The sequence below is a fragment of the Gigantopelta aegis genome, chromosome 4, assembly GCF_016097555.1.
Source record: "Gigantopelta aegis isolate Gae_Host chromosome 4, Gae_host_genome, whole genome shotgun sequence".
NCBI lineage: Eukaryota > Metazoa > Mollusca > Gastropoda > Neomphalida > Peltospiridae > Gigantopelta > Gigantopelta aegis.
In genome coordinates this window covers 43461047-43484030 of record NC_054702.1, presented here as the reverse complement: position 1 = coordinate 43484030, position 22984 = coordinate 43461047, and the positions used below count along the sequence as shown (strand labels likewise).

Below are 22984 nucleotides of genomic sequence, written 5' to 3'. Positions count from 1 at the left end.
TGGTAGCGTGTTGGTATAATCACAGAATAGATCTGTTACCCATAATCCACCATTATCATATTTCCCCTATGTCCTTCTGACAACTGAGTGAGTTATTTCTTTGGCACTAGATAAAGTAACACAATTACTATATACTGCAAGTCATAAAATATTAGCGATCTTAAAATTTAGCAAAATCCAAATAAGTGACATATTAGTGACATAGATCTTTCACAAGGTCATCATATCAGAAAGTAAAAAAATAATAAGCTTAAGTTTTAATAATGTTTTTGACAAATCTTGACGTTATGCAGCGTACAGACATCTTGAATTTAGTAGAAAATTGCAGTCATGTGTATGCTAACTAACTACTGTTGTTTGCTATGATTTTGATTTAATCAATAGCATGTAACCATTGTTCAGTTAATCACAGACAAAACAATTGCACAAAAGTTTTTTGAAACCGTCCGATGTATGTCTTTTTAAACTTAGTGTTATGAAATATTAGTGTCTTGTATGACCTCGCTAATTTAGCTAACATTTTATGCTCGCTAATATTTCCTGATTTACAGTATGTTAGATGCATCAAACATTCCAGCTTTAAACTAGCTTTTTTTCTACTCTACACTGGATAAAATCATAATAAGAAACACGTGAAACATTAGTCAAAAGTAAATTTGCAAATCTGATTAGTGGTAGTCTTTGTATGCTGGTAGGGGCGGTCAGTGATAGAAATAAGCAGAATTTTTCACTAGTCCACCGGACAAGTACATCTACAAATCTACTTGTCCATCAATATTTTTACTTGTTCAAATAAGTTGTTAGTTTTATTCAAGAGCAAGGACAATGTTTTTGATTGCTCAAAATGAAACAGCATTATAACTTTTTACTTGTCCACTGGACAACCACTAAAGTTCATTCTGCGTGTCCCAGTAGATTATCACTTGTCAGGACAAACGGATAAGTGCTTACTTCAAACACTGGCAGGACTTAGCTCAGTGGTGAAGCACTCACTTGATGCGCAGTCAGTCTGGAATCGATCCATGTCAGTGGGCTCATTGGGCTATTTCTCGTTCCAGCCAGTGCACCATGACTTGTATATCAAAGACTGTGGTATCCTGTCAGTGGGCTCATAGGGCTATTTCTCGTTCCAGCCAGTGCACCATGACTTGTATATCAAAGACTGTGGTATCCTGTCAGTGGGCTCATTGGGCTATTTCTCGTTCCAGCCAGTGCACCATGACTTGTATATCAAAGACTGTGGTATCCATGTCAGTGGGCTCATAGGGCTATTTCTCGTTCCAGCCAGTGCCCCATGACTTGTATATCAAAGACTGTGGTATCCATGTCAGTGGGCTCATAGGGCTATTTCTCGTTCCAGCCAGTGCACCATGACTTGTATATCAAAGACTGTGGTATCCATGTCAGTGGGCTCATAGGGCTATTTCTCATTCCAGCCAGTGCCCCATGACTTGTATATCAAAGACTGTGGTATCCATGTCAGTGGGCTCATAGGGCTATTTCTCGTTCCAGCCAGTGCACCATGACTTGTATATCAAAGACTGTGGTATCCATGTCAGTGGGCTCATAGGGCTATTTCTCGTTCCAGCCAGTGCACCATGACTTGTATATCAAAGACTGTGGTATCCTGTCAGTGGGCTCATAGGGCTATTTCTCGTTCCAGCCAGTGCACCATGACTTGTATATCAAAGACTGTGGTATCCTGTCAGTGGGCTCATTGGGCTATTTCTCGTTCCAGCCAGTGCACCATGACTTGTATATCAAAGACTGTGGTATCCTGTCAGTGGGCTCATTGGGCTATTTCTCGTTCCAGCCAGTGCACCATGACTTGTATATCAAAGACTGTGGTATCCTGTCAGTGGGCTCATAGGGCTATTTCTCGTTCCAGCCAGTGCACCATGACTTGTATATCAAAGACTGTGGTATCCTGTCAGTGGGCTCATTGGGCTATTTCTCGTTCCAGCCAGTGCACCATGACTTGTATATCAAAGACTGTGGTATCCTGTCAGTGGGCTCATTGGGCTATTTCTCGTTCCAGCCAGTGCACCATGACTTGTATATCAAAGACTGTGGTATCCTGTCAGTGGGCTCATAGGGCTATTTCTCGTTCCAGCCAGTGCACCATGACTTGTATATCGAAGACTGTGGTATCCTGTCAGTGGGCTCATTGGGCTATTTCTCGTTCCAGCCAGTGCACCATGACTTGTATATCAAAGACTGTGGTATCCTGTCAGTGGGCTCATAGGGCTATTTCTCGTTCCAGCCAGTGCACCATGACTTGTATATCAAAGACTGTGGTATCCTGTCAGTGGGCTCATAGGGCTATTTCTCGTTCCAGCCAGTGCACCATGACTTGTATATCAAAGACTGTGGTATCCTGTCAGTGGGCTCATAGGGCTATTTCTCGTTCCAGCCAGTGCACCATGACTTGTATATCAAAGACTGTGGTATCCTGTCAGTGGGCTCATTGGGCTATTTCTCGTTCCAGCCAGTGCACCATGACTTGTATATCAAAGACTGTGGTATCCTGTCAGTGGGCTCATAGGGCTATTTCTCGTTCCAGCCAGTGCACCATGACTTGTATATCAAAGACTGTGGTATCCTGTCAGTGGGCTCATAGGGCTATTTCTCGTTCCAGCCAGTGCACCATGACTTGTATATCAAAGACTGTGGTATCCTGTCAGTGGGCTCATAGGGCTGTTTCTCGTTCCAGCCAGTGCACCATGACTTGTATATCGAAGACTGTGGTATCCTGTCAGTAGGCTCATAGAGCTATTTCTCGTTCCAGCCAGTGCACCATGACTTGTATATCAAAGACTGTGGTATCCTGTCAGTGGGATCCCTTGCTACTAATGGAAAAATGTAGCAGGTTTCCTCTCTAAGACTATACAAATGTGACATCCAATAGCTGATGATTAATAAATCAATGTGCTCTAGTTGTGTTGTTAAACAAAAAAACCCAACTTGTATACTGATAGAAAGAAATAAGAGATCACAGAAAGACTGACAGCAGGAAGTAAATATAATCAATAGCCTCATCCATTGTAACAGGAAGTTAACACTTGATCCCATTTTACTGGCATTCAGTAACACATTACATCTTTGTATTATACAATTATACATAGTCATATTAAATTTATTCTACAATACCCAGTGTTCCCTTACTTGTTTCTCTCAGTATATGTTTTCCATGACAATAATAGTATTACTTTAAATAAAATAATGTTTGTAATGTGATTATGAACAAAAGTAACTGTTAACAACTGAGTGAATTATGATATTGTGTTGTTTTTTGGAATGTATTTCACTTCAGGATACAACTCATGAACTGTTAAAAACTGGGTGAATTATAATATTGTGTTTTGGAATGATTTTCACTTCAGGATACAACCCGTGAACTGTTCAAGACGGTTGCTGGTATTTCTGGTGTTGTGGCCACTCTGGCTTTAATACTGATAGTGTCATCTTCAACAGATATCATCAGGTATTGTACAGTAGTACCAATTTGGCTGTTCTTTATTCATTATATGTTTCACGTCCACCTAAGTCTTAAATTGGATAGGTCTATTCAACAAACATAGTATGATGCTGATCACTTGCAGGGATTTAGAAGCCGAACAAAACTATTTTCTAATTCGTTCTTCCCTTCAGGAGTTAAATTATGGAACAAACTACCAATAAATACTAGAAATTCTTTATCCATAAGTTGCTTTAAAAAACACTTATATGCAAACAAAACTAAAACTCCATTTTATTTTACACGTGTGAGAGAAGACCAGAGATATTACACTGTCATCTTCGTCTAAATATTAGCGACCTAAATGGACACAAATTTACACGTTTTATATCGGATACTCCAATCTGTGCCTGTGGCCATCCTATTGAGAATTCTGAACATTTCTTACTCCATTGCCCAAACTATGACAGACAACGTGCTCAATTTCTATTTGCTTACTCAAATTTAAATTACAAAGTGCTTTTACTTGGAAATCCAAATTTTGATGACCAAGAAAACGTTGACATGTTTAAAATGGTTCAACAGTTTATTGTTGCAAGCAAACACTTTGACATTATCTGACAATTCTCATTCATTAATTCTCTCTCTCTCTGTCTCTCTCTCTCTTTCTGTCTGTCTGTCCTCTGGTTTCTCATGCGTTTTGTGTGATTGTTTTTCTCACAACTATTGTTTTGTCTGCTATGTTTTGTAAAAATTGTATTTGTAAAATGTAGGGAGAGACCTTAATATAGGCATCGCCTGTTGGTCAATCCCAAACGTTAAATGTTAATAAATATTGTTTTAAAACCCCCCCAAAAAACAAAGTACAAAGTCAATTTTCAACATTAGCAGCAAATATATAATTTTTTTAATGAAACAAAAACAACAACTTTGCAACCACAGTACTGTAGTTTTTTTATTTATTTTTTATAGCAGCGATACATATTAAAACGCATTGATTGAATTAAGAGTGAACATTTTTAACCAATATTAACCCATTCAGACTTATCACTTTTTTTTTTTTAATTATTGGTTTCTATGTAAGAATGTTTGATTTAAAATGGATGTGTGTGAGACACAAAACATTGTTTCTAACACGAAATGCTTTTATAGGATCATCAAGTGGTTTAGCTCTTCCTATATTTATTTGTGATAAATCTTTCAACTGATCAACCAGCTTGGTGTGTTTCATTCAATAATATCAGAATAATTGTAATTTGATCACATTGTAGATTGCTAAGAAAATTAGTTTTAAAACAAAAAAAACCCAGCCTGTTTTGGTCAAGACAACAACAACAACAACAAAAATAATTATATTTTTGAAAAGTAGTACATTTGAATTTTTATCTAAAAACCAAATAACCATTCAATCTAAAATTATAGTGAAAGTAAGAGGACATAATATATTTTACTAAGCCAACACATTTCATTTCAATATATTTTCATACTTATATCAAATTAAGGTTCAAGCATGCTGTCCTGGGCACACACACCTCAGTTATCTGTGTTGTCTATCCAGGACATTGGGTTAGTTAGTGGTTAGTGAGAGAGAAGAGGGTGTAGTGGTCTTACACTTACCCATTGAGCCATTAAAACTCACTCTCGGTGGGAGTTGGTACCAGGCTGCGAACCCAGTACCAACCAGCCTTATGTCCGATGGTTTAACCAAGACACCACTGAGACCGGTTAAGCTAAGACATCATTATCAGCTACTCAAAAGCATTTCTTATCATAATCCATTTAATTCTTTACTGATCAATTTTTTTATTTTTTTTACTGCTAATTTATACAAAACACAAAGAAGTAATGAATAAACAGTATGTGAAAATACAAATCCTTTTAGCTTATGATTTTGGGGGATGTGTGTGTCAAAATAGATTGGTCATGTGAGCTCATATTCACAAAGCATGGATTTGTGTAAATGATAAGAAAACTACAGCTTTTTTTGTTGTTTCAAATACTGAAACAAAATACACTTTTAAAATGCATACTAGTTATTAGTTTTAAGTGACAAGTTCAAAATTAAAAATACACCTAATATTTCCGAATTTATACCCAATATTCTGATCTGACTATATTTTTACAATATGGTGCATAACAATTCTATATTTTTATTTTTTGACAGGCGGTCATATTTTGAAGTCTTCTGGTTCACCCACCAGCTGTTTGTTTTATTTTATTTAGCTATTATTGTCCATGGAGTGCAGTAAGTTTTATTGCATTATTTCATTTTTTAAATTAAAATAGAATTATACAAATAAAATTCATAGACCTTTAAGTGTGTCACAGTATGCTGTTTGTATTGCTAATACATTAAATATGGAGTCATGCAGCAGCTGACCTACTTTATCACCTCACGAAGAATGATGTGAAAATATAAAGCCTGTTTACATACAGGTTTCTAACTCAGGTTACGCGTCTATGCAGTAAAAAATGCAGATTTAAATTGTAGAGCTAAAATTTAATCTGGGTTATTTTAACTCTGGAATTGTACCAGAGTCAGTTTCAGCTTTAGCCAAGTTAACATTTACTTTCTTGTGTAGACGGATAACCTGGGTTAAATCATAGTGTCTTGACTGCTAGGACATTGGTGTTATTTGTTTACTATCTACTATAATAACACATTAAAATCTTGTGAAAACTGATCTAAATAAGAAACTAAAGAAGAAAAAAAAAAAATACAGCTGATAAAAGAGGTAACATATGAATGTAAATAGTTTTTATCTCTGTTATGACATTCGTCAACAGGAGCTTTTCTGCCAATTTTTCCATTATTCATTCGTCCATCAACTTTTCCTTTGAAGTTTATCTTTTCCTACAGTTTTAATGGAATTTGGTACAGTGATACTCTGGGGCACCCTTCGCAAACTAATAGAATACTAGAGAGATATTTTAGAAATTTAACATTTTGGATTTTTATTCATTGTTTTTAAAATTTAAATTGACAATTTTAAACTTCTTCAAGCAAACTTGGTACTATGATTCTATGATGGCAGTCTTCACAAACAAATAGAGAGATATTTTGGAAATATTAGAATTTTTATTAAATAAAAAATTTGAAATAGAAATTTAACATTAAAATTAGAAAATGTCTTCTAGAGTTTTGATTGGATAGTTCTAAAATTTAATATACGTATTCTCTGGGGCAGTCTTCACAAACAGATAGAGAGATCTTTTAAAAAAAAAATTAATTCCAAAAATTTAAATAGAAATTTATCATTGATATTCGAAATTTAAAATTAAATAGTGGAGCTCTCTAAGCTGATAGGCCTCTTGTTTTGATATGGTTTTCTACTAGTTCAAAAACAGAGTACCACTAATACGTCTTCCAGCAATTTTAGAACTCCATGATATGGTAATCTGCATTATTTTTTTATGCATCAAGACAGATTTAACCCATAATAAAATACTGTCCATGTAGACCCAATTATATACCTTGTATTTGTACTCAAAAGTACTATGTTCAACCAGTTGCATAATCATCATACCTCACATGTTATCAACATCTTTATATATAACTGAACTGTGACTCCATTATTATCCATAAATCATTCAAAAAAATAAAACGTTTAGTTTGTGTGGTGCATTGTTTTGAGCCATGTGACCCAGAATTCCCTGGTCAGATTTTGGTATCAACAAATTTGTTCAGAGTAAAAACCTTTTCCTTTTAACTTGTGGTTGCTTTTTGTTCTCATCTTGACATTTTGCTGTCAGGTTGCAATACTAAGTGAGCAGTTTAGACAGGTTGTACACTGTAGTGTGACCTCCCTCCTTGCATTCCAATGGCCTCCTCAGTGGGTGTTAAACAAAGAAAGAAATGTTTTATTTAATGATTCACTCAACACATTTTATTTACGGTTATATGGCATCAGACATATGGTTACGGACCACACAGATTTTGAGAGGAAACCCGCTGTCGCCACTTTATGGGCTACTCTTTCCGATTAGCAGCAAGGGATCTTTTATTTGCGCTTCCCACAGGCAGGATAGCACAAACCATGGCCTTTGTTGAACCAGTTATGGATCACTGGTCGGTGCAAGTGGTTTACACATACCCATTGAGCCTTGTGGAGCACTCACTCAGGGTTTGGAGTCGGTATCTGGATTAAAAATCCCATGCCTCAACTGGGATCTGAACCCAGTACCTATGGCCGATGGTCTAACCACAACGCCACTGAGACCGGTTGGGTGTTAAACAATGCCTAACCATTGCTGGAGATGTCTAAACCACATCAGCTTCCACTTTATAAAGCAAATTCACCTGTGTATGGGGTGGGATGTATTTCTCGTTCCAGCCTGTGCATCACAATTGGTATATCAAAGACAGTGGTATGTGCTATCCTCTCTGTGCGATGGTGCATATAAAAGATCCAGTGCTGCCAATGGAAAAATGTAGCGGGTTTTCTCTGTAAGACTATATGTCAATATTACCAAATGTTTGACATTAAATAGCCGATGATAAGTAAATCAATGTGCTCTGGTGGTGTCGTTAAACAATTTTTTTTTTTAACATTCATTAAACAAAACAAACTTTAATTTTGTTCAACTGCATATGTGCAAAAATATGCATGGCATCTACAAGTATTGTGTTTTGCATGTGCATTTCTATGGGTCTTGTATTCAAGAGTAGCTAATTCATAGGACGACCAATGTGAGCTTTGGGTGTGTTTACCATATCAAATCGTTTTAAGAATATTGTCAGTTAGTACTTAATTTTTATACTTATTGGTATTTAACCTTTTGTGTGGAGTATATAATAATGCATTGTTATGTTTATTATTTTTTTGCAGAGGTATTATCCGGCATCAAATTAACACCTTGCAACACAATCCTGAGAAGTGTTATTTAAACTATGACAAATGGGGTTCTGATGCTAGTTGTCCAATTCCACAATTTGCTGGGCAAAGTGCAAAGGCAAGCAGATTAGATTATAAGTATTGAAAAATATAATTGCTGAGTGAAATTGTATATTTTCACTGTAGTGACCTTCTTTCAAAAGGATTCCATTGATCGATTACCCAGTTTACAGTGGATTTGTGTGTGTTTTTAGAGAATATAAATAACATTACAAATGTTTTATAATAAATAAAAAAATTCATGTTCTTTTGTTGAATATAACTTGTATTTTATCTCGTGAAGTCTTCAAATTCATATTATTTGTTATGCAAGTGCATCTTGTATAATTGCAGTTTTCAATGACATATTGATTTTTATTTTCCTTTGTTACCTGTTGAATTGTTAAGAATATTAAAAGCCTAGAGGTATTTGGTGTAACATTGTCTAGGCAGTAAAGGATCATTATACGCATTTTCCTGTAAAATTGTGAGACATTTTAATGAAGGATTTTAAATGCCTGCCCATCAAAATAAACATATTTTTGGAAATTTCACAGTAATAAAAATAGTTTAGATTTGAAACCCCCCCCCCCCCCCCCAAAAAAAAAAAAACCCACCAAAAAACACCAACCCTTCTTTGGTAATAATCTCATGTGCCTTGTCCACATAAATCTTATGCTTTAAATTTGTGTTTTTCTTTCAGACCTGGCAGTGGATTTTGGCTCCTTTTGTTCTGTATATTATAGAGCGTGGACTTCGATTTTTTCATAGTATGCAAAAAGTCGTCATAACAAAGGTTTGTGATTGCAATTATTGATTTGCTCAATATTACTATACCCCCAAGGTGTTTTTTGTCACTAATTTCAGTTTGCCTTCACATAAAAAGAAAAGGAGAAATGTTTTAGAAAAAAAGAAGAAAGTTCTCTTTTTATGTACGATTTGTAAAAACATTGATATATAAATAAAAAGCAATGCTTATCAATACTATGTGTTATAGTGAAATATGCCATCTGCTAGTGGATAATGAAATTATAATTTTTTAATTGGTTGAATCTGCCAACTAGACTATGACCTATTGCAACCCGTTTCTGTTCATCACCATGCATTACCTTTTCACATATCTGACGAGACCATTTCCAACTCAAAACTGACCTGTCTGTCTTCAGCTCTCCCATCCTTCAGTGGACGATTGACTGATGAGATGTTTAGACCAGTTCATTGGTGGGAGGAGTGAGGTGGAGGGGGTCACTTGTGAGTGGACATGTTAAGTGTTCATAAACAAACTTGTGTCCTGTTATATGTTAACTAATACATTTTATCTATGATCAAATGACAACAATATTTTCTTTTTTCACCAGTATTTAGTACTGTGATGTTGTATCCCAAGTTTATTACTGATCACACTGTGACACATTGTGTGGATTTTTAGGCTCAGTTCAAGATGTATAGATCTACTTTCTTCATAGTCAAAAAAGATTTGACCTGACTGTGTGAAAACATTTTAATAACAATTTGACATGTTTTGTTGATACATTTTTTTTAAAGAAAATAAAAAATGACATTGCTCTCAGAATGCATTGTTTCTCACTGTAAACATTCATTAAGGTGTATATTCATGAAAACAAAATTGTCACAATTCTTTTTGTTAATCTGGTTTTTAGTAGGTAATTGAATTTATAAATTTTAATGGATACTACAGTACAGACATATTTTCCCCATTGTTTTCCAAGTACCATCATTAATGTGTTTATTGTTTTCTATGTACTAGTACAATGTTGTGTGTATTTTGAATCAGGTGGTAAAACATCCATCCAATGTGTTTGAGCTGCAGCTGAAGAAGAGTGGCTTCAGTGCAGAGCCTGGCCAGTACGTGTTTCTGCAGTGTCCCAGCATATCGCAGCTCGAGTGGCATCCCTTTACACTGACGTCTGTAAGTCTTAGCAAGAGTTATCCTGTTTTTCTCAAATACAATTTTTATGTCAACTCATGATATGTGAAAAAAATACTCATCGATTCAAAATTCATGAAAATATGGTTTTCACAAATTACTCCTAATCATATTCAAAACAAACAAACAGGAAATAGCCTCTGTTTGTTATCAGTTCCAAAAAGTTTACATTTTTGAAGGCGTTTAATGAGGTATTCAATTTAATCTTTGTTGGATTTGTATTCAATTTGATAATATTGAAGTATTTTAATTCTTGATTTAAGGACATTAATTGTGTTATTAGATAATAGATTATGATTCACAATATTAATTTTAAATAGAAGTGCATTTTCACTCCATATCTTTTTGGTTATATTTATGACTAGTCTCCAGATGAGGATTACTTTTCCGTTCATGTTCGTCAAGTTGGAGATTGGACAAAAGCTCTTGGAAAGGCATGTCATGTTGATGAGGGAGAATTTCAACAAGCATGGAAAATGCCAAAGTGAGTTTAGTAGCTGTATTCTCCAAATGATGTATAACATGTAGGACAGTAATAATTGGCTGTCTCTCTTGTCTGTTAACTACAATAATGTTGCTCTAGTAAAAGTACAATATAATGGAAGACCCTAAAAAATCAGCTGAATGAATGACACTAAAAAAAAGCTTAAATGAATGCCACTAAACAAACAAAATTAAATGAATTAAAATGCATTTTAAAAGACTGACACAAATTAAATGCTAAGCAGCCAGGTCAAACAATCTTAGATGGATGATATCTTTTGTTGCGAGTAGTTTAGTTGAGGTACACATAATACTCAGATACATATTCACTAGGACAGACTGTATATACAAGGAACAAGCCTCTACTGTTCATCATTTCTCAACTTACACTGTAGATAGACGTACACTGTATATAGCAATGTTTTATTTGTTTAAGTATTTAGCAAATTGTTTGTATTTTTATTTCAGAATAGCAGTCGATGGTCCATTTGGAACAGCAACAGAAGTGTGCAGTTATTCACTTATTATATATTTGTTTATGTGTCCAGGCTTTCTAAAACATTCTGATACTTTCAAACCAGTATATTAATAATATAGACTGTTTATATGACACAAGTGGTAAAATTCTGCTTTGAAATATTTCATGTAGTCCTATACAACTGATAAAGTTTGTTTTAAAACATTTCAAGTAGCCATGTTTTGATTATCGAATACATCAACAGTATTTGTTCTATCTCTGAAATTGTATTCTTAATGCTCGTATCTCTTTCTGGAAAACTAAGTAATTTTTGCATATATTAAATATCAATGAGGCTGGTGTTGAGGTGTATGATTAAACTGTAAGCCATTTGAGTGGTCCAAAGAGGCAGGACTTCTAGAATTTTTATAAAATCCACTAGCAATGGGATCAGTGATTTTAAACATTAACAATTTTACTAGCCACGATTAAAAATTCACTAGCCCTACTTTACTTTAAGTTAATACAATTTTACTAATTAATAGTAATTAGAATAATAATCGGATATGTCACCTAAAAAGGGAGATAGAGCTTAAAAACACTAACATTGGGGTGGGGGCAGGATATTCACACTTTTTTTTTTACTAGCCATCGGGCATGGCAATAGTAGTTATTTACTAGCTCAACATTGAATATCACTAGCCATTGGAGTGGGACTGCCATGACCTAGAAGTCCTGAAAGAGGTCAAAGATTTAAGATAATTTCTTTTTGCATTTGAATCTTCAAACGTCTATAGATTTAGACAAATATGCAGCCTCAGTGTTATAGTGGGACTTGGGTAACGAGTTCATGTCCCATCTGAAGCAATGAATATTTTTATTCGTGTCAGCTCTATGCCCTAACCCAGCATAAGTGCATGACTAGAATGCATAGGAAAGTGTAAGGCATCATGGGTGATGTTGACCCAGCAGGTAGTTCAGTTTCTAATTTGACTGACAGCAAGAGTGGTGTGTGTCGGGACTTCGAGAATTTTTACAAAATCCACTAGCCATGCCCATGGGATCAGTGATTTAAAACATTTACTAGCCACGATTTAAAATTCACTATTCCGATTTTATTAATAATAATAATCAGATGTTACCCAAAGAGGGAGATAGCGATTAACAACACTAAGATTGGGGAGTGGGGTTGGGGGCAGGATATTCATATTTACAAAGTAGACTTAAATGCTGCATTTGACAACTTTGTTTTCACTAGCTGTCAGGCATGGCAATAGAAGTTATTTACCAGCCCAACATTGAATATCACTAGTCATGGGGGAGTGGGGCTACCATAATCTAGAAGCCCTGAGTATGATCATGTCAAGCATTTTGCAAGTTTCAGTGATCATTGTAGTTGCTAATCAACATTTTAAAACAGAATGTTCCCTGTCAAATAGTCTAAAATACTGCAACGTCACCATTCATCTTTTCACCATCTGTATAGTATATTTGTGATGTCCTAAAAAATGCCTCGTCTTTGTCTTAAGTGTTTGTAATAAAATAATTTCACTAAATAGTCAGTGTGCTTGTACAAACATATTAATTACTCATTTGAGGGCTTAATTTGTAAAAATGGGTCTTGTACACTGAAATTAAGTAGCAGGTCAAAAATTGCTATGTTTATTTATTTTTTATTTTTTTTACTCTCTAGCATTGCATCACTATGTACTTTAATTATTTTAGGACTTCTTACATTATGAAGTGTCGGTGCTGGTGGCTGGGGGAATTGGAGTGACGCCATTTGCTTCTGCACTGAAACATATTTGGTAAATACAAATCATAATTAATCAACTGAATGTATTTGTAATGTGTAGCATGATACAGTGAGCCAATTTAAGTAGATTGTTTATGAGCTCTATGGTAGATAATTATTTTTATTTTTTTTAATTTCCGGGATATTATTTTTCACAGGGTCACAGCTTCGTTGAAAAAGAAAGTTTGCTTTTATTAAAAACATTTGTTCAGTACTACTGATTGGAACTTGCAATTTTTTGCTTCTAGTTCATATTTCTGTACTTTCTGTGTGTTCTTAGTTTGCACCATAATGTTTATGATAGTACTGGATTTTTATACATTTGTAAGTAACTCTTAAAGTCCATATGATGCATATAAAAGATCCCTTGCTCCTAATAAAAATATGTAGCGGGTTTCCTCTCTATGACTGTGTCAAAATGACCATATGTTTGACATCTAATAGCTGATGATTAATAAATCAATGTGCTCTAGTGGTGTCATTAAACAAAACAAACTTCTTCTTAAAGACAGTCTAGTAGTAAATGATATAAATTGGTTTTAGGCAAGTCATTATTTGGGATCGATTACAGTGTACCATAATAATAAATGGTAATGATAACTAACATTAATCTTTTACAGTTTTGTTTTGTTTCCATAGGTACAAGTACCAGGATGTTAACTCTGAATTTGTTTTGAAGAAAGTTTACTTGTACTGGATATGTGCAGACATGCATGCCTTTGAATGGTTTCAGGATCTTCTTATGTCCATGGAAACCCAGATGCAACAGAAAGGCATTAAAAACCTGTTTTTCTATAATATCTACCTTACAAGAGGCTGGGATCCGAATCACGTAATGCTAATGATTTAATTTAGCATGATTTAGTGTATCTCTAATCTCGTATATTAATTTCCTGTTTTTAGAAACTGCACAATGCTTTGATTGTTCATAATTCTGTGTCCATATGGTTTTAAACAAAGATCAACATTGTTAGCATTGCTCATAAGCATATCTAACTGAGGTAGTCTTTCCCACCAGCCCCACTTAAAAAGGGAATTAATAACGTGTCTGGGAAGTTGCAGCCATCTTTGTTTCTGCAAATCCAGACAAAATGTACAAACATTTCGATATGTTAGAGTAATGTCTGTCAATGTTATATGTACCCCATGTTTAGTATTTCCAATTTTCTACAAGTCAAACACCATATCAACACTGCCAAACTATTATTGCTTGTCCAAGTGACCTATGACATCACTGGTTTAGAGTTATGTCTCTTCTTCTTGTGAAATAATGCAATAGCTTTCTGCCAATTACAGAACTTGATTTGGATTGTCTGTATATCTCCCATGATGTAGTCTTTGATAATTAAAGTTTCACAAAAGCATTATCTTTAAAAAAAATTTATACATAATAACAGTGATATAGGGACTACTCTTTTAGTCAGGAGTTTTAAATAACATACTGATTCTCTTTGGCAAATTAAATTTGGTTTGGCTAAAATTGCTTTCAAACTAACTCCATTGGGAAGATTGGGCATTCACTGCTGACACCACATGGTCCATGTCATCAAGTCATAACAGAAAAGTATATTGGTTGCTGGTGCAGTTATTAAATGATTAATTCAAATTTACATCTCTATTTATAGGCAAAAAATATAATGATGCATGATGAAGCTGACAAAGTCGATCCTGTGACAGGTCTACAACAGAAGACTCACTACGGTCGTCCTCAGTGGGATGTCATATTTCCGTCGTTAGTTCAGCACAATCCGGGGTTAGTGTGTTAAATTGTAAAGACTCACTACAGTCGTCCTCAGTGGGATGTCATATTTCCATCGTTAGTTCAGCACAATCCGGGATTAGTCTGTTAAATTGTAAAGACTTACTACGGTTGTCCTCAGTTGGATGTCATATTTCCGTCATTAGTTCAGCACAATCCGGGGTTAGTGTGTTAAATTGTAGACTCACTACGGTCATCCTCAGTGGAATGTTATATTTCCGTTGTTAGTTCAGCACAATCCGGGGTTAGTCTGTTAAAAAAAACCAGAAGGCACACTAGGGTCTTCCTGAGTGTTATGTCATTTTTTAGTCATTAGTTAAACATAATCCAGGGTGATTTTCCAGTGTTTTGTCAAAATATAATCAAATGTACTTTCTTTAATATTTTTTTTTTTTTTTTTTTTTGTTCAGAGTGAAGATTGGTCTTTTTTTCTGTGGACCTAAAGGACTTTCAACAGAGCTTCACAAACTATGCAACAGATATTCACAATCTGAATCTACTGGAACGAAATTTGTCTATAATAAGGAGAATTTTTAGTTTGATTCAGTTAAATTCACTACATGTATTTTTACATTTTGCAACAAACATTTTTAAAAGAGCTGTTTATTTTTCCTATTTACACATTGTTGTTATAATTTGTATGTTGTATTATTATATGTATTTATATATCTGAGAATTATATATTTATACTGAACACTTTTTTAAAATGTTGGATATTTATGGCATTCCCAAATTTATTGGTTGTGCAACAGATATTCGTTAACAAGTTGGTTGAGTAATGCAACACATTTAAAAAAAATAAGGAATACAAATGTTTTTAATGGTTTTGAAAACATTCAGTTTACATATGATACATTCCAAAAGCTAAAAATAATAAATTAGTTGTTTTGTTTGTTTGTTTCTAGTTTAAAGTGGCAAATACCCTCTATGAATGTTTTAATACACACTGGGAAAGAAAGTAAATTTTTTAAACTAGAACATAAAAATGACAATTTTAAGTGATATAACAGTATATTTTGTAGTCATTACCAGTCAGTTTCCAGACATATAACCCTGGTATATATTGAATCTCAAATTGAAAAAAATATCTTGAAAAAAGGTCATTAATATTTAATTGTTTGTTGAACATGATTATCTGGATAGAATAGTGGAGTAAATATACAGAACTTCACACATACAGAACTTCAACTTTTAATAGGAAGCAAAAACAATGTAGGCCTATGTGAAGTTCTGTATTTATTAAATATCTTCTTTTATGTTTTTTTTACAAAAACTTTTTTTAATGTAATGTCATAACTACACTTTCATAAATGTATTAATCAATTCTCGTTTCATGGATTTATTTAACATTAAGAATCATACACTGCAGCAATATTGTGTAATGTTTCAAACAAGATGTGACGTAATTTGTAAATCATACATGACATCGGTAATAAAAAGGCACTAATACAGTAAAAATAAAAAGGGAATTCCCCATTTACAAGTTCCGGTCTAGGGCCCTGTTCCATGAAGCAAATCTTAGCACTAAGATCGTCTTAGGTGATCAACTATATTATGTACTTAAGGTGATCTTAACACTAAGATTGCTTCATGGAACAAGGCCCTGATCACACGTGTGATACAAGATAAATTTATCACACGGTTTAAAAATGTTTTTATCACTATATTAAGATTGAATAGGCATGTAATAAATTGAGGACAAAGCTTTATATGTTGAATATACCGGTAGTCCATTTTATATAAAGTTTATATTTATTAGTCTCTTTAAAATGTCATCTACAAAATGAATCTCGGTTCATGCTGTTTTCTAGTGTTTTGCTTGTAGACATTTTAAAATTGACATGAGAAATGTTTTTGTAATGTGTTAATATAAATGTCTTGCTGTTTCCTGGTACTGAGATGTAGCTCAGCAGGTAGAGATGCTTGGGTCATAAGATCAAATTCCCTCAGTGAACCCATTCTCCAATTGGGTTTTCTCCAAAGGTCATGGTATGTGCTGTCCTGTTTCAGGGAAAGTGCATATAAAAGATCCCTTGATGCTAATATGTGATAATTATCAAATGTTTTCAATCTACAGCCGATGATTAATAAATTATTGTGCTCTAGTTGTTTTAGTAAACAAAACAAACTTTAACTTTGTACTTTAGATTTTTTTTTTGAACATTTATAACTGTAGGATATTTATGATAGTTAATAAATCCCATATGTGGCAATCATGTGTTAAAATACATAATTAATGTACTTGTATACATATGCAATTTTATTACCCACATGATTGACAATAAACTGTTATATACATGTAAATATTGTATTTTCCTACACACCTTTATGGCACACTAGTCTTTTTATTTATAGCAGCTATAAATTAGCGGCAGTTGCAGTTTATGAAATTAACATCATCGATGTATCAACAGTATTATAACTTGCATTGTACATAAAATGTAATTAATAAATGGTATCTGGATTATGTTGTTTTATTCATATAAATGGGAACTATTTATGTATGTAATTCAGCATCTTTGTAACTGACCTTGTTCAATATTATTAACATTGGTTGTCATACTTTACGTTTGATATAAATTGCAGTTTGTGATAAATAAATTATTATATTTACTTAAGTGTAACACAAAGTTTATGGAATTGTATTATACCCTTGCTTTCGCTTGGAATGAATGAATGTTTAACAACTCCTCAGCACACATTGGCTGTTGGGTGTCAAAGGCAAGTATAAGACTGAAGTGATAACCAAATTCTGTATTAAATATAAATATCACAAGAAAGTAATTTAAAATTTGTAGTAAAATTCTGAATTTGTCAAACATTTTAGTACTAGTTCAGGGTGGTATCGAAATGATTCCATCACATTGTTGCTACCAAATATATAATTTTTTATTTGCTTAAGATGATTTCACTCCACCACAATAGGCAGTATTTAACTCAGTCGGTTGAGTGCTCGCTTGAGGTGCTTGCATCACAGGATCGAATCACCTCTGTGGATCCATTCAACTGATTGGTTTTTTTCTGGTTCCAACTAGTGCTACACAACTGGTCAGAGGCTGTGGCATGTGCTTTCCTGTTTGTGGAAAAGTGGCATGTGCTTTCCTGTTTGTGGAAAAGTGCATATAAAAAGATCCCTAGCTACTAATGGAAAAATATGGCTTTCCTTTGATGATCCTTCAGAATTACCGTATGTGTGACATGCAATAGCCTATGATTAATTAATTGATGTGCTCTAGTGGTGTCATTAAACAAAACAAACTTGAACTTTTCCACAACAGTGTGGCTCATAGTGAGGTGGAGGATGCATCATAATAAAGGCATGATTTAAATGAGCATGGCCGACAGGTGGTCTTGCCAATCCCAGGACAGGCTTCACAGAAAGAAGCTTGTTCTTTCACTCTTGCATGCGAAATAATCCACAAACTTGTTTCATAAACTGCATGGCAACTCCACAACTCCTGCAAAAATATATTATTGTGTCAGTTTATGTTCTCCTTGTGTTTAATATGTTGGGTCATGTTATATTACTGTAATCTAATTACAGTTTCTTTGATATTATATTTACTTACACACCTTAAAGTACTATTATTTTACCATTTAGCATACTAGCAGTATGTCATGGTTGTAGGAACTGGGAGGGAGGGTGGGGGTTTCAAAACATTCTTACATTTTACTAAAATTTTAACGTGTGCTCACCCCACTTCCATTTCACATATTGTTCCCATTTCACATATTGTTCCTACAGCCCTCCGTGTTACAAGAAAATAAAGATGATATAAATATTACACTTGATTTGTGTTTATTCATTATCACATATTTCAGGATGTTAAAATTAACATAAATGGTAAGACCACAGTTGTCAACATGGAAGCTGGTTGTTTTATACTGTCCGTTACAGTGGTAAAGCACTTGCTTGATGCGTTGTTGGTTTGGGATCGATCCCCATCAGTGGGCCCATTGGGCTATTTCTTGCTCCAGCCAGTGCACCACAAGTGGTACATCAAAGGCTGTGTGGTATGTGCTATCCTGTCTTTGGGATGATGCATATAAAAGATCCCTTGCTGCTAATTGAAAAAGAGTAGCCCATGAAGTAGCGACAGCTGGTTTCCTCCCTCGATATCTGTGTGGTCCTTAATCATATAACCGTAAATAAAATGTGTTGAGTGCCTCATTAAATAAACCATTTCCGTCCTTCCTACTGTCCATTAATGCACATCTGCTACAGGGAATACTTTATATTAAAACTAATGTGAATTGAAGCTCCACAATTGGTGTTACAAAGGCCGAGGTACATACTATCCTGTCTGTGGGATGGTGCACATAAAAGATCCCTTGCTCCTATAATTATAAAGAGCATGGTGACGGCAGGTTTTCTCACTCATTATCTGTGTGGTCCTGAATCATGTCCAACGCCATATAACCTTAATTAAAATGTGTTGAGTGCATATTAAAGTTGGACTGTTTATCATTCTAGCCAGTGCACCACGACTGGTATATCGAAGACCATGGTATGTGCTATCCTGTCTGCATATAAAAGTTCCTTGCTACTAATGAAAAAACGTGGCTTTCAGCTCTAAAGACTATATGTCAAAGTTACCAAATGGTTAACACCCAATAGCAGATGATTAATAAATCAATGTGCTCTAGTGGTGTTGTTAAACAAAACTAACTTTAAATGAAAAACATTTCATTTCATTTGAAGCTATCCATTTAGTCAATTATTGAAATTAACAAGGAGCAGACAGCAAATGCCGCTCAAATTGCTTTCTATTAACCCTTACGTAATGTGATGTCAGCATGCTGCGTGCCATTATAACCATACCTATTATAGCTGCCCTAGTCTGTTGCGTAAACACCCCCAATGTATGATGTATTTATAAATGTACTCCTGTTGTGAGGAATTTACCACAAAAAAATAACAATAGGAGTATTTTCCATCTAAACAATTTTGTTGACCAAGGGTTTGGTAATTACTGTGTCTAAAATACACACAGTATACTAACTCTTGATGTTATACACCTTTAGTTCGATCATGTTTTAGTGCAATTATGAGATTAAACTTACATGTCAGTGATTACTACAAACGCTACAAGTAGAAACCCAATATCCCAATTTAAAAGCAGGTCACATTGGTTTTCTTCATGTATCATTTGTACTAGTCAACATCATGCAAGTTTTATACCATAAGTGAACTAAAACATAATCCAACTAATAATCTGTGGCATCAGATTTAGGAAACTGTATTTTAGACACAGTAGGCCTACTTACCACTCCGTTGGTTGGCGAAATTACCGGTTTCAATTTAAGACAGGCTAGTTGTAGAAAAAACGTCCCCACTATGAAATTATAAATTACTTTGCTTTATATGCTGTAGTTTAGATACATAATTTCACTGGGTTTTTTTTAGCTATAAAGAAATTAGACGATAATGGAAAGAAAAAGAAAGAAATGTTTTACGGTTATATGGCGTCAGACATGTGGTTAAGGACCACACAGATTTTGAGAGGAAACCCGCTGTTGCCACTACATGGGCTACTCTTTCCAATTAGCAGCAAGGGATCTTTTATTTGCGCTTCCCACAGGCAGGATAGCACAAACCATGGCCTTTGTTGAACCAGTTATGGATCACTGGTGGGTGTAAGTGGTTTACACCTACCCATTGAGCCTTGCAGAGCACTCACTCAGGGTTTGGAGTTGGTATCTGGATTAAAAATCCCATGCCTCGACTGGGATCCAAACCCAGTACCTACCAGCCTGTATACCGATGGCCTAACCACGACGCCACCGAGGCCGGTCAGACGATAATAGCGTGCCATAACAACATAAATAAAGTAACACTGCTTCATGACGTCCTAAGACTCAGTCCATGACATCAGCTTCACAAACAGCTTGAGAATATTTGTTTTGGACTTTTATTCACGTTGATCTCAAGTCTTCCTCAGGGGCAGGACGTAGCCCAGTGGTAGAGCGCTCGCTTGATGTGCGGTCAGTCTGGGATCGATCCCCGTCAGTGGGCCCATTGGGCTATTTCTCGCACCATCTAATGCACCACGACTGGTACATCAAAGGCCGTGGTATGTGCTATCCTGTCTGTGGGATGGTGCATATAAAAGATCCCTTGCTGTTAATCGAAAAGAGTAGCCCATGAAGTGGCGACAGTGGGTTTCCTCTCTCAATATGTGTGGTCCTTAACCATATGTCTGATGCCATATAACCGTAAATAAAATGTGTTGAGTGCGTCGTTAAATAAAACATTTCCTTCCTTCAAGTCTTCCTCATTATTAAGAAATTTACACCATAAGTCTAATTACAGTAATTAGTAGTCTAATAATTTTGAAACTGATTTCTAGAACTGCTTCTTAATTTCAAGTGTTTGCTTCTAGCTTAAAATTTGTGAAGCAGAGAGAGATTGCTTCTCATGCACAGAATGAATTTAGTCTTGAAGGGTATGCTGACCTAAGGGATACACTTTTAACTGTGGAAGCTCAAAGGCCCTAGAATGACCTGATTGGTTTAACATATCACACCACTGTTGTGTACCTCAAGTTTAATTATATGTAAAAGGAATTTTGGAATTAACAAAGCTCGAAATTCATTTTGTGAAATGGGAAGTGATCTTTTCTGACATTTTAAAGGGACATTCCTGAGTTTGCTCCATGTTTCCGACTAATAAAATATTCCTACGATTAAACTTACATATTAAATATATTTTCTTGTTTAGAATATCAGTGTCTGTATATTCAATGTGTTTCTGGTCATCTTAATATTTGTAAGAAGCCCAAACTGGATTGTCTGTTCAAATAATTTCATATGTACGAAAAAACTATATTTTAGGAAATAAAATGAAATTTAACATAGTACAAATATTAGAACGATCAGAAACACGTTTAATATACAGCCACTAATATTTTATGCAGAAAAATATATTTGATAGGTAATTACAATCGTTAAAAAGTCTGTTAGTCGATAACATCTTAAAAATTGCAGCAAATGGTAAAAACTGAGAAACAGTTCTACATATAGATCACTTGTACGGATATAAAAACTGAGAAGCAGTTCTACCTGTAGATCACTTGTACAGATATAAAAACTGAGAAGCAGTTCTACATGTAGATTTAAACCAATCATTTTATTTGTACAATATCTAATTTAATATTGGTCATCCTAATGTCAACATAGTGGCCCTTATTTCTTAACCTGAATAGCTGTACACTGATTTAAGAAGGAAAGCAAAAGCCGTTTGTGAAACCGATGATCAGAAACCATATAGTGTATTTGTGTGGCAATTGCCTCATGCTCCCTATTAATTCTGATCCTTGATTTTCTTACCTAAATGTTAACTTGCTGCCACCTTTCAGACCACCAACTCCATATATCCATAAATAAAAAAGTGTTCAGTGATTTGTTAAATAAAATATTTCTTATTTCTATCCAGACTTCATGATCCATTTAAGCTACCTGGTTCCATATTCATAAGCATACTTAACTCAACATAATACTTGCCTACAGACTAAGTATGTAGATATATATCACACAAGATGCTCTGTATGTATGCAATACAAAACCCTGTAGACTGCTACATATTGTGGTTAGGATGTGTAAACAGTTAATAGGCCTATAATTTCATGTTTGCCAGGATTATGTCCACACATGCCAAAATAAGAGAGTATGAGAAGAGCCATTTTGATTGCCGATGTCACTGTCACTGTCACTGTCACTGTCACTTATGTTATAAATAAATTTAAAAAAAACAAAAAAACAAGAGGCCTATCAGTATATAGACCTCTCCTATTTAGTTTAAAATATAGTAAAGTTAAAATTTTAAAGTTCCAAAATATCTCTATTAGTTTGTGAAGACTACTCTAGAGAACCACACTACCAAGTTTCAGAACTATCCCATCAGAACTCTAGGACAAGATAAGACTTTCAAATTTTCAATTCAAATTTTAAAAACTTTTAATAAAAATTAAAAATTTCCAAAATATCTCTCCATCAGTTTGTGGAGGGTGCCCCAGAAGACCATTGTGCCAAGTTTCAGAACAATTCAATCACAACTATAGGAGAAGGTAGACTTCACAGGAAAAGTTGACAGACAAATCGGTATTACAAAAGCTCTGATGACGAATATCGTAGCAGAGCTAACAATGAAGTCAGTATATGAGATCCAACTGTATTACCGTAAAGTTAGTTAATGAAAACAACAAGATATAC

General features: G+C 34.6%; 1 protein-coding gene across 2 annotated transcripts in view; it reads left to right on the top strand.

Moving 5' to 3' along the window:
- The window catches only part of LOC121370587 (cytochrome b-245 heavy chain-like), a 28235-nt gene extending 9677 nt beyond the window's left edge, over positions 1–18558 (top strand). For both annotated transcript variants that reach the window (XM_041495907.1, XM_041495906.1), the window contains exons 6-16: positions 3384–3484; positions 5622–5702; positions 8287–8410; positions 9035–9127; positions 10127–10261; positions 10645–10763; positions 11231–11267; positions 12945–13027; positions 13654–13846; positions 14640–14767; positions 15184–18558. In XM_041495907.1, coding sequence (XP_041351841.1) covers positions 3384–3484; positions 5622–5702; positions 8287–8410; positions 9035–9127; positions 10127–10261; positions 10645–10763; positions 11231–11267; positions 12945–13027; positions 13654–13846; positions 14640–14767; positions 15184–15310 — 1221 coding nt within the window. In that variant the 3' untranslated portion in view covers positions 15311–18558. The remainder of the gene's footprint in view (positions 1–3383; positions 3485–5621; positions 5703–8286; positions 8411–9034; positions 9128–10126; positions 10262–10644; positions 10764–11230; positions 11268–12944; positions 13028–13653; positions 13847–14639; positions 14768–15183) is intronic.
- The last annotated feature ends 4426 nt before the right edge of the window (positions 18559–22984 follow it).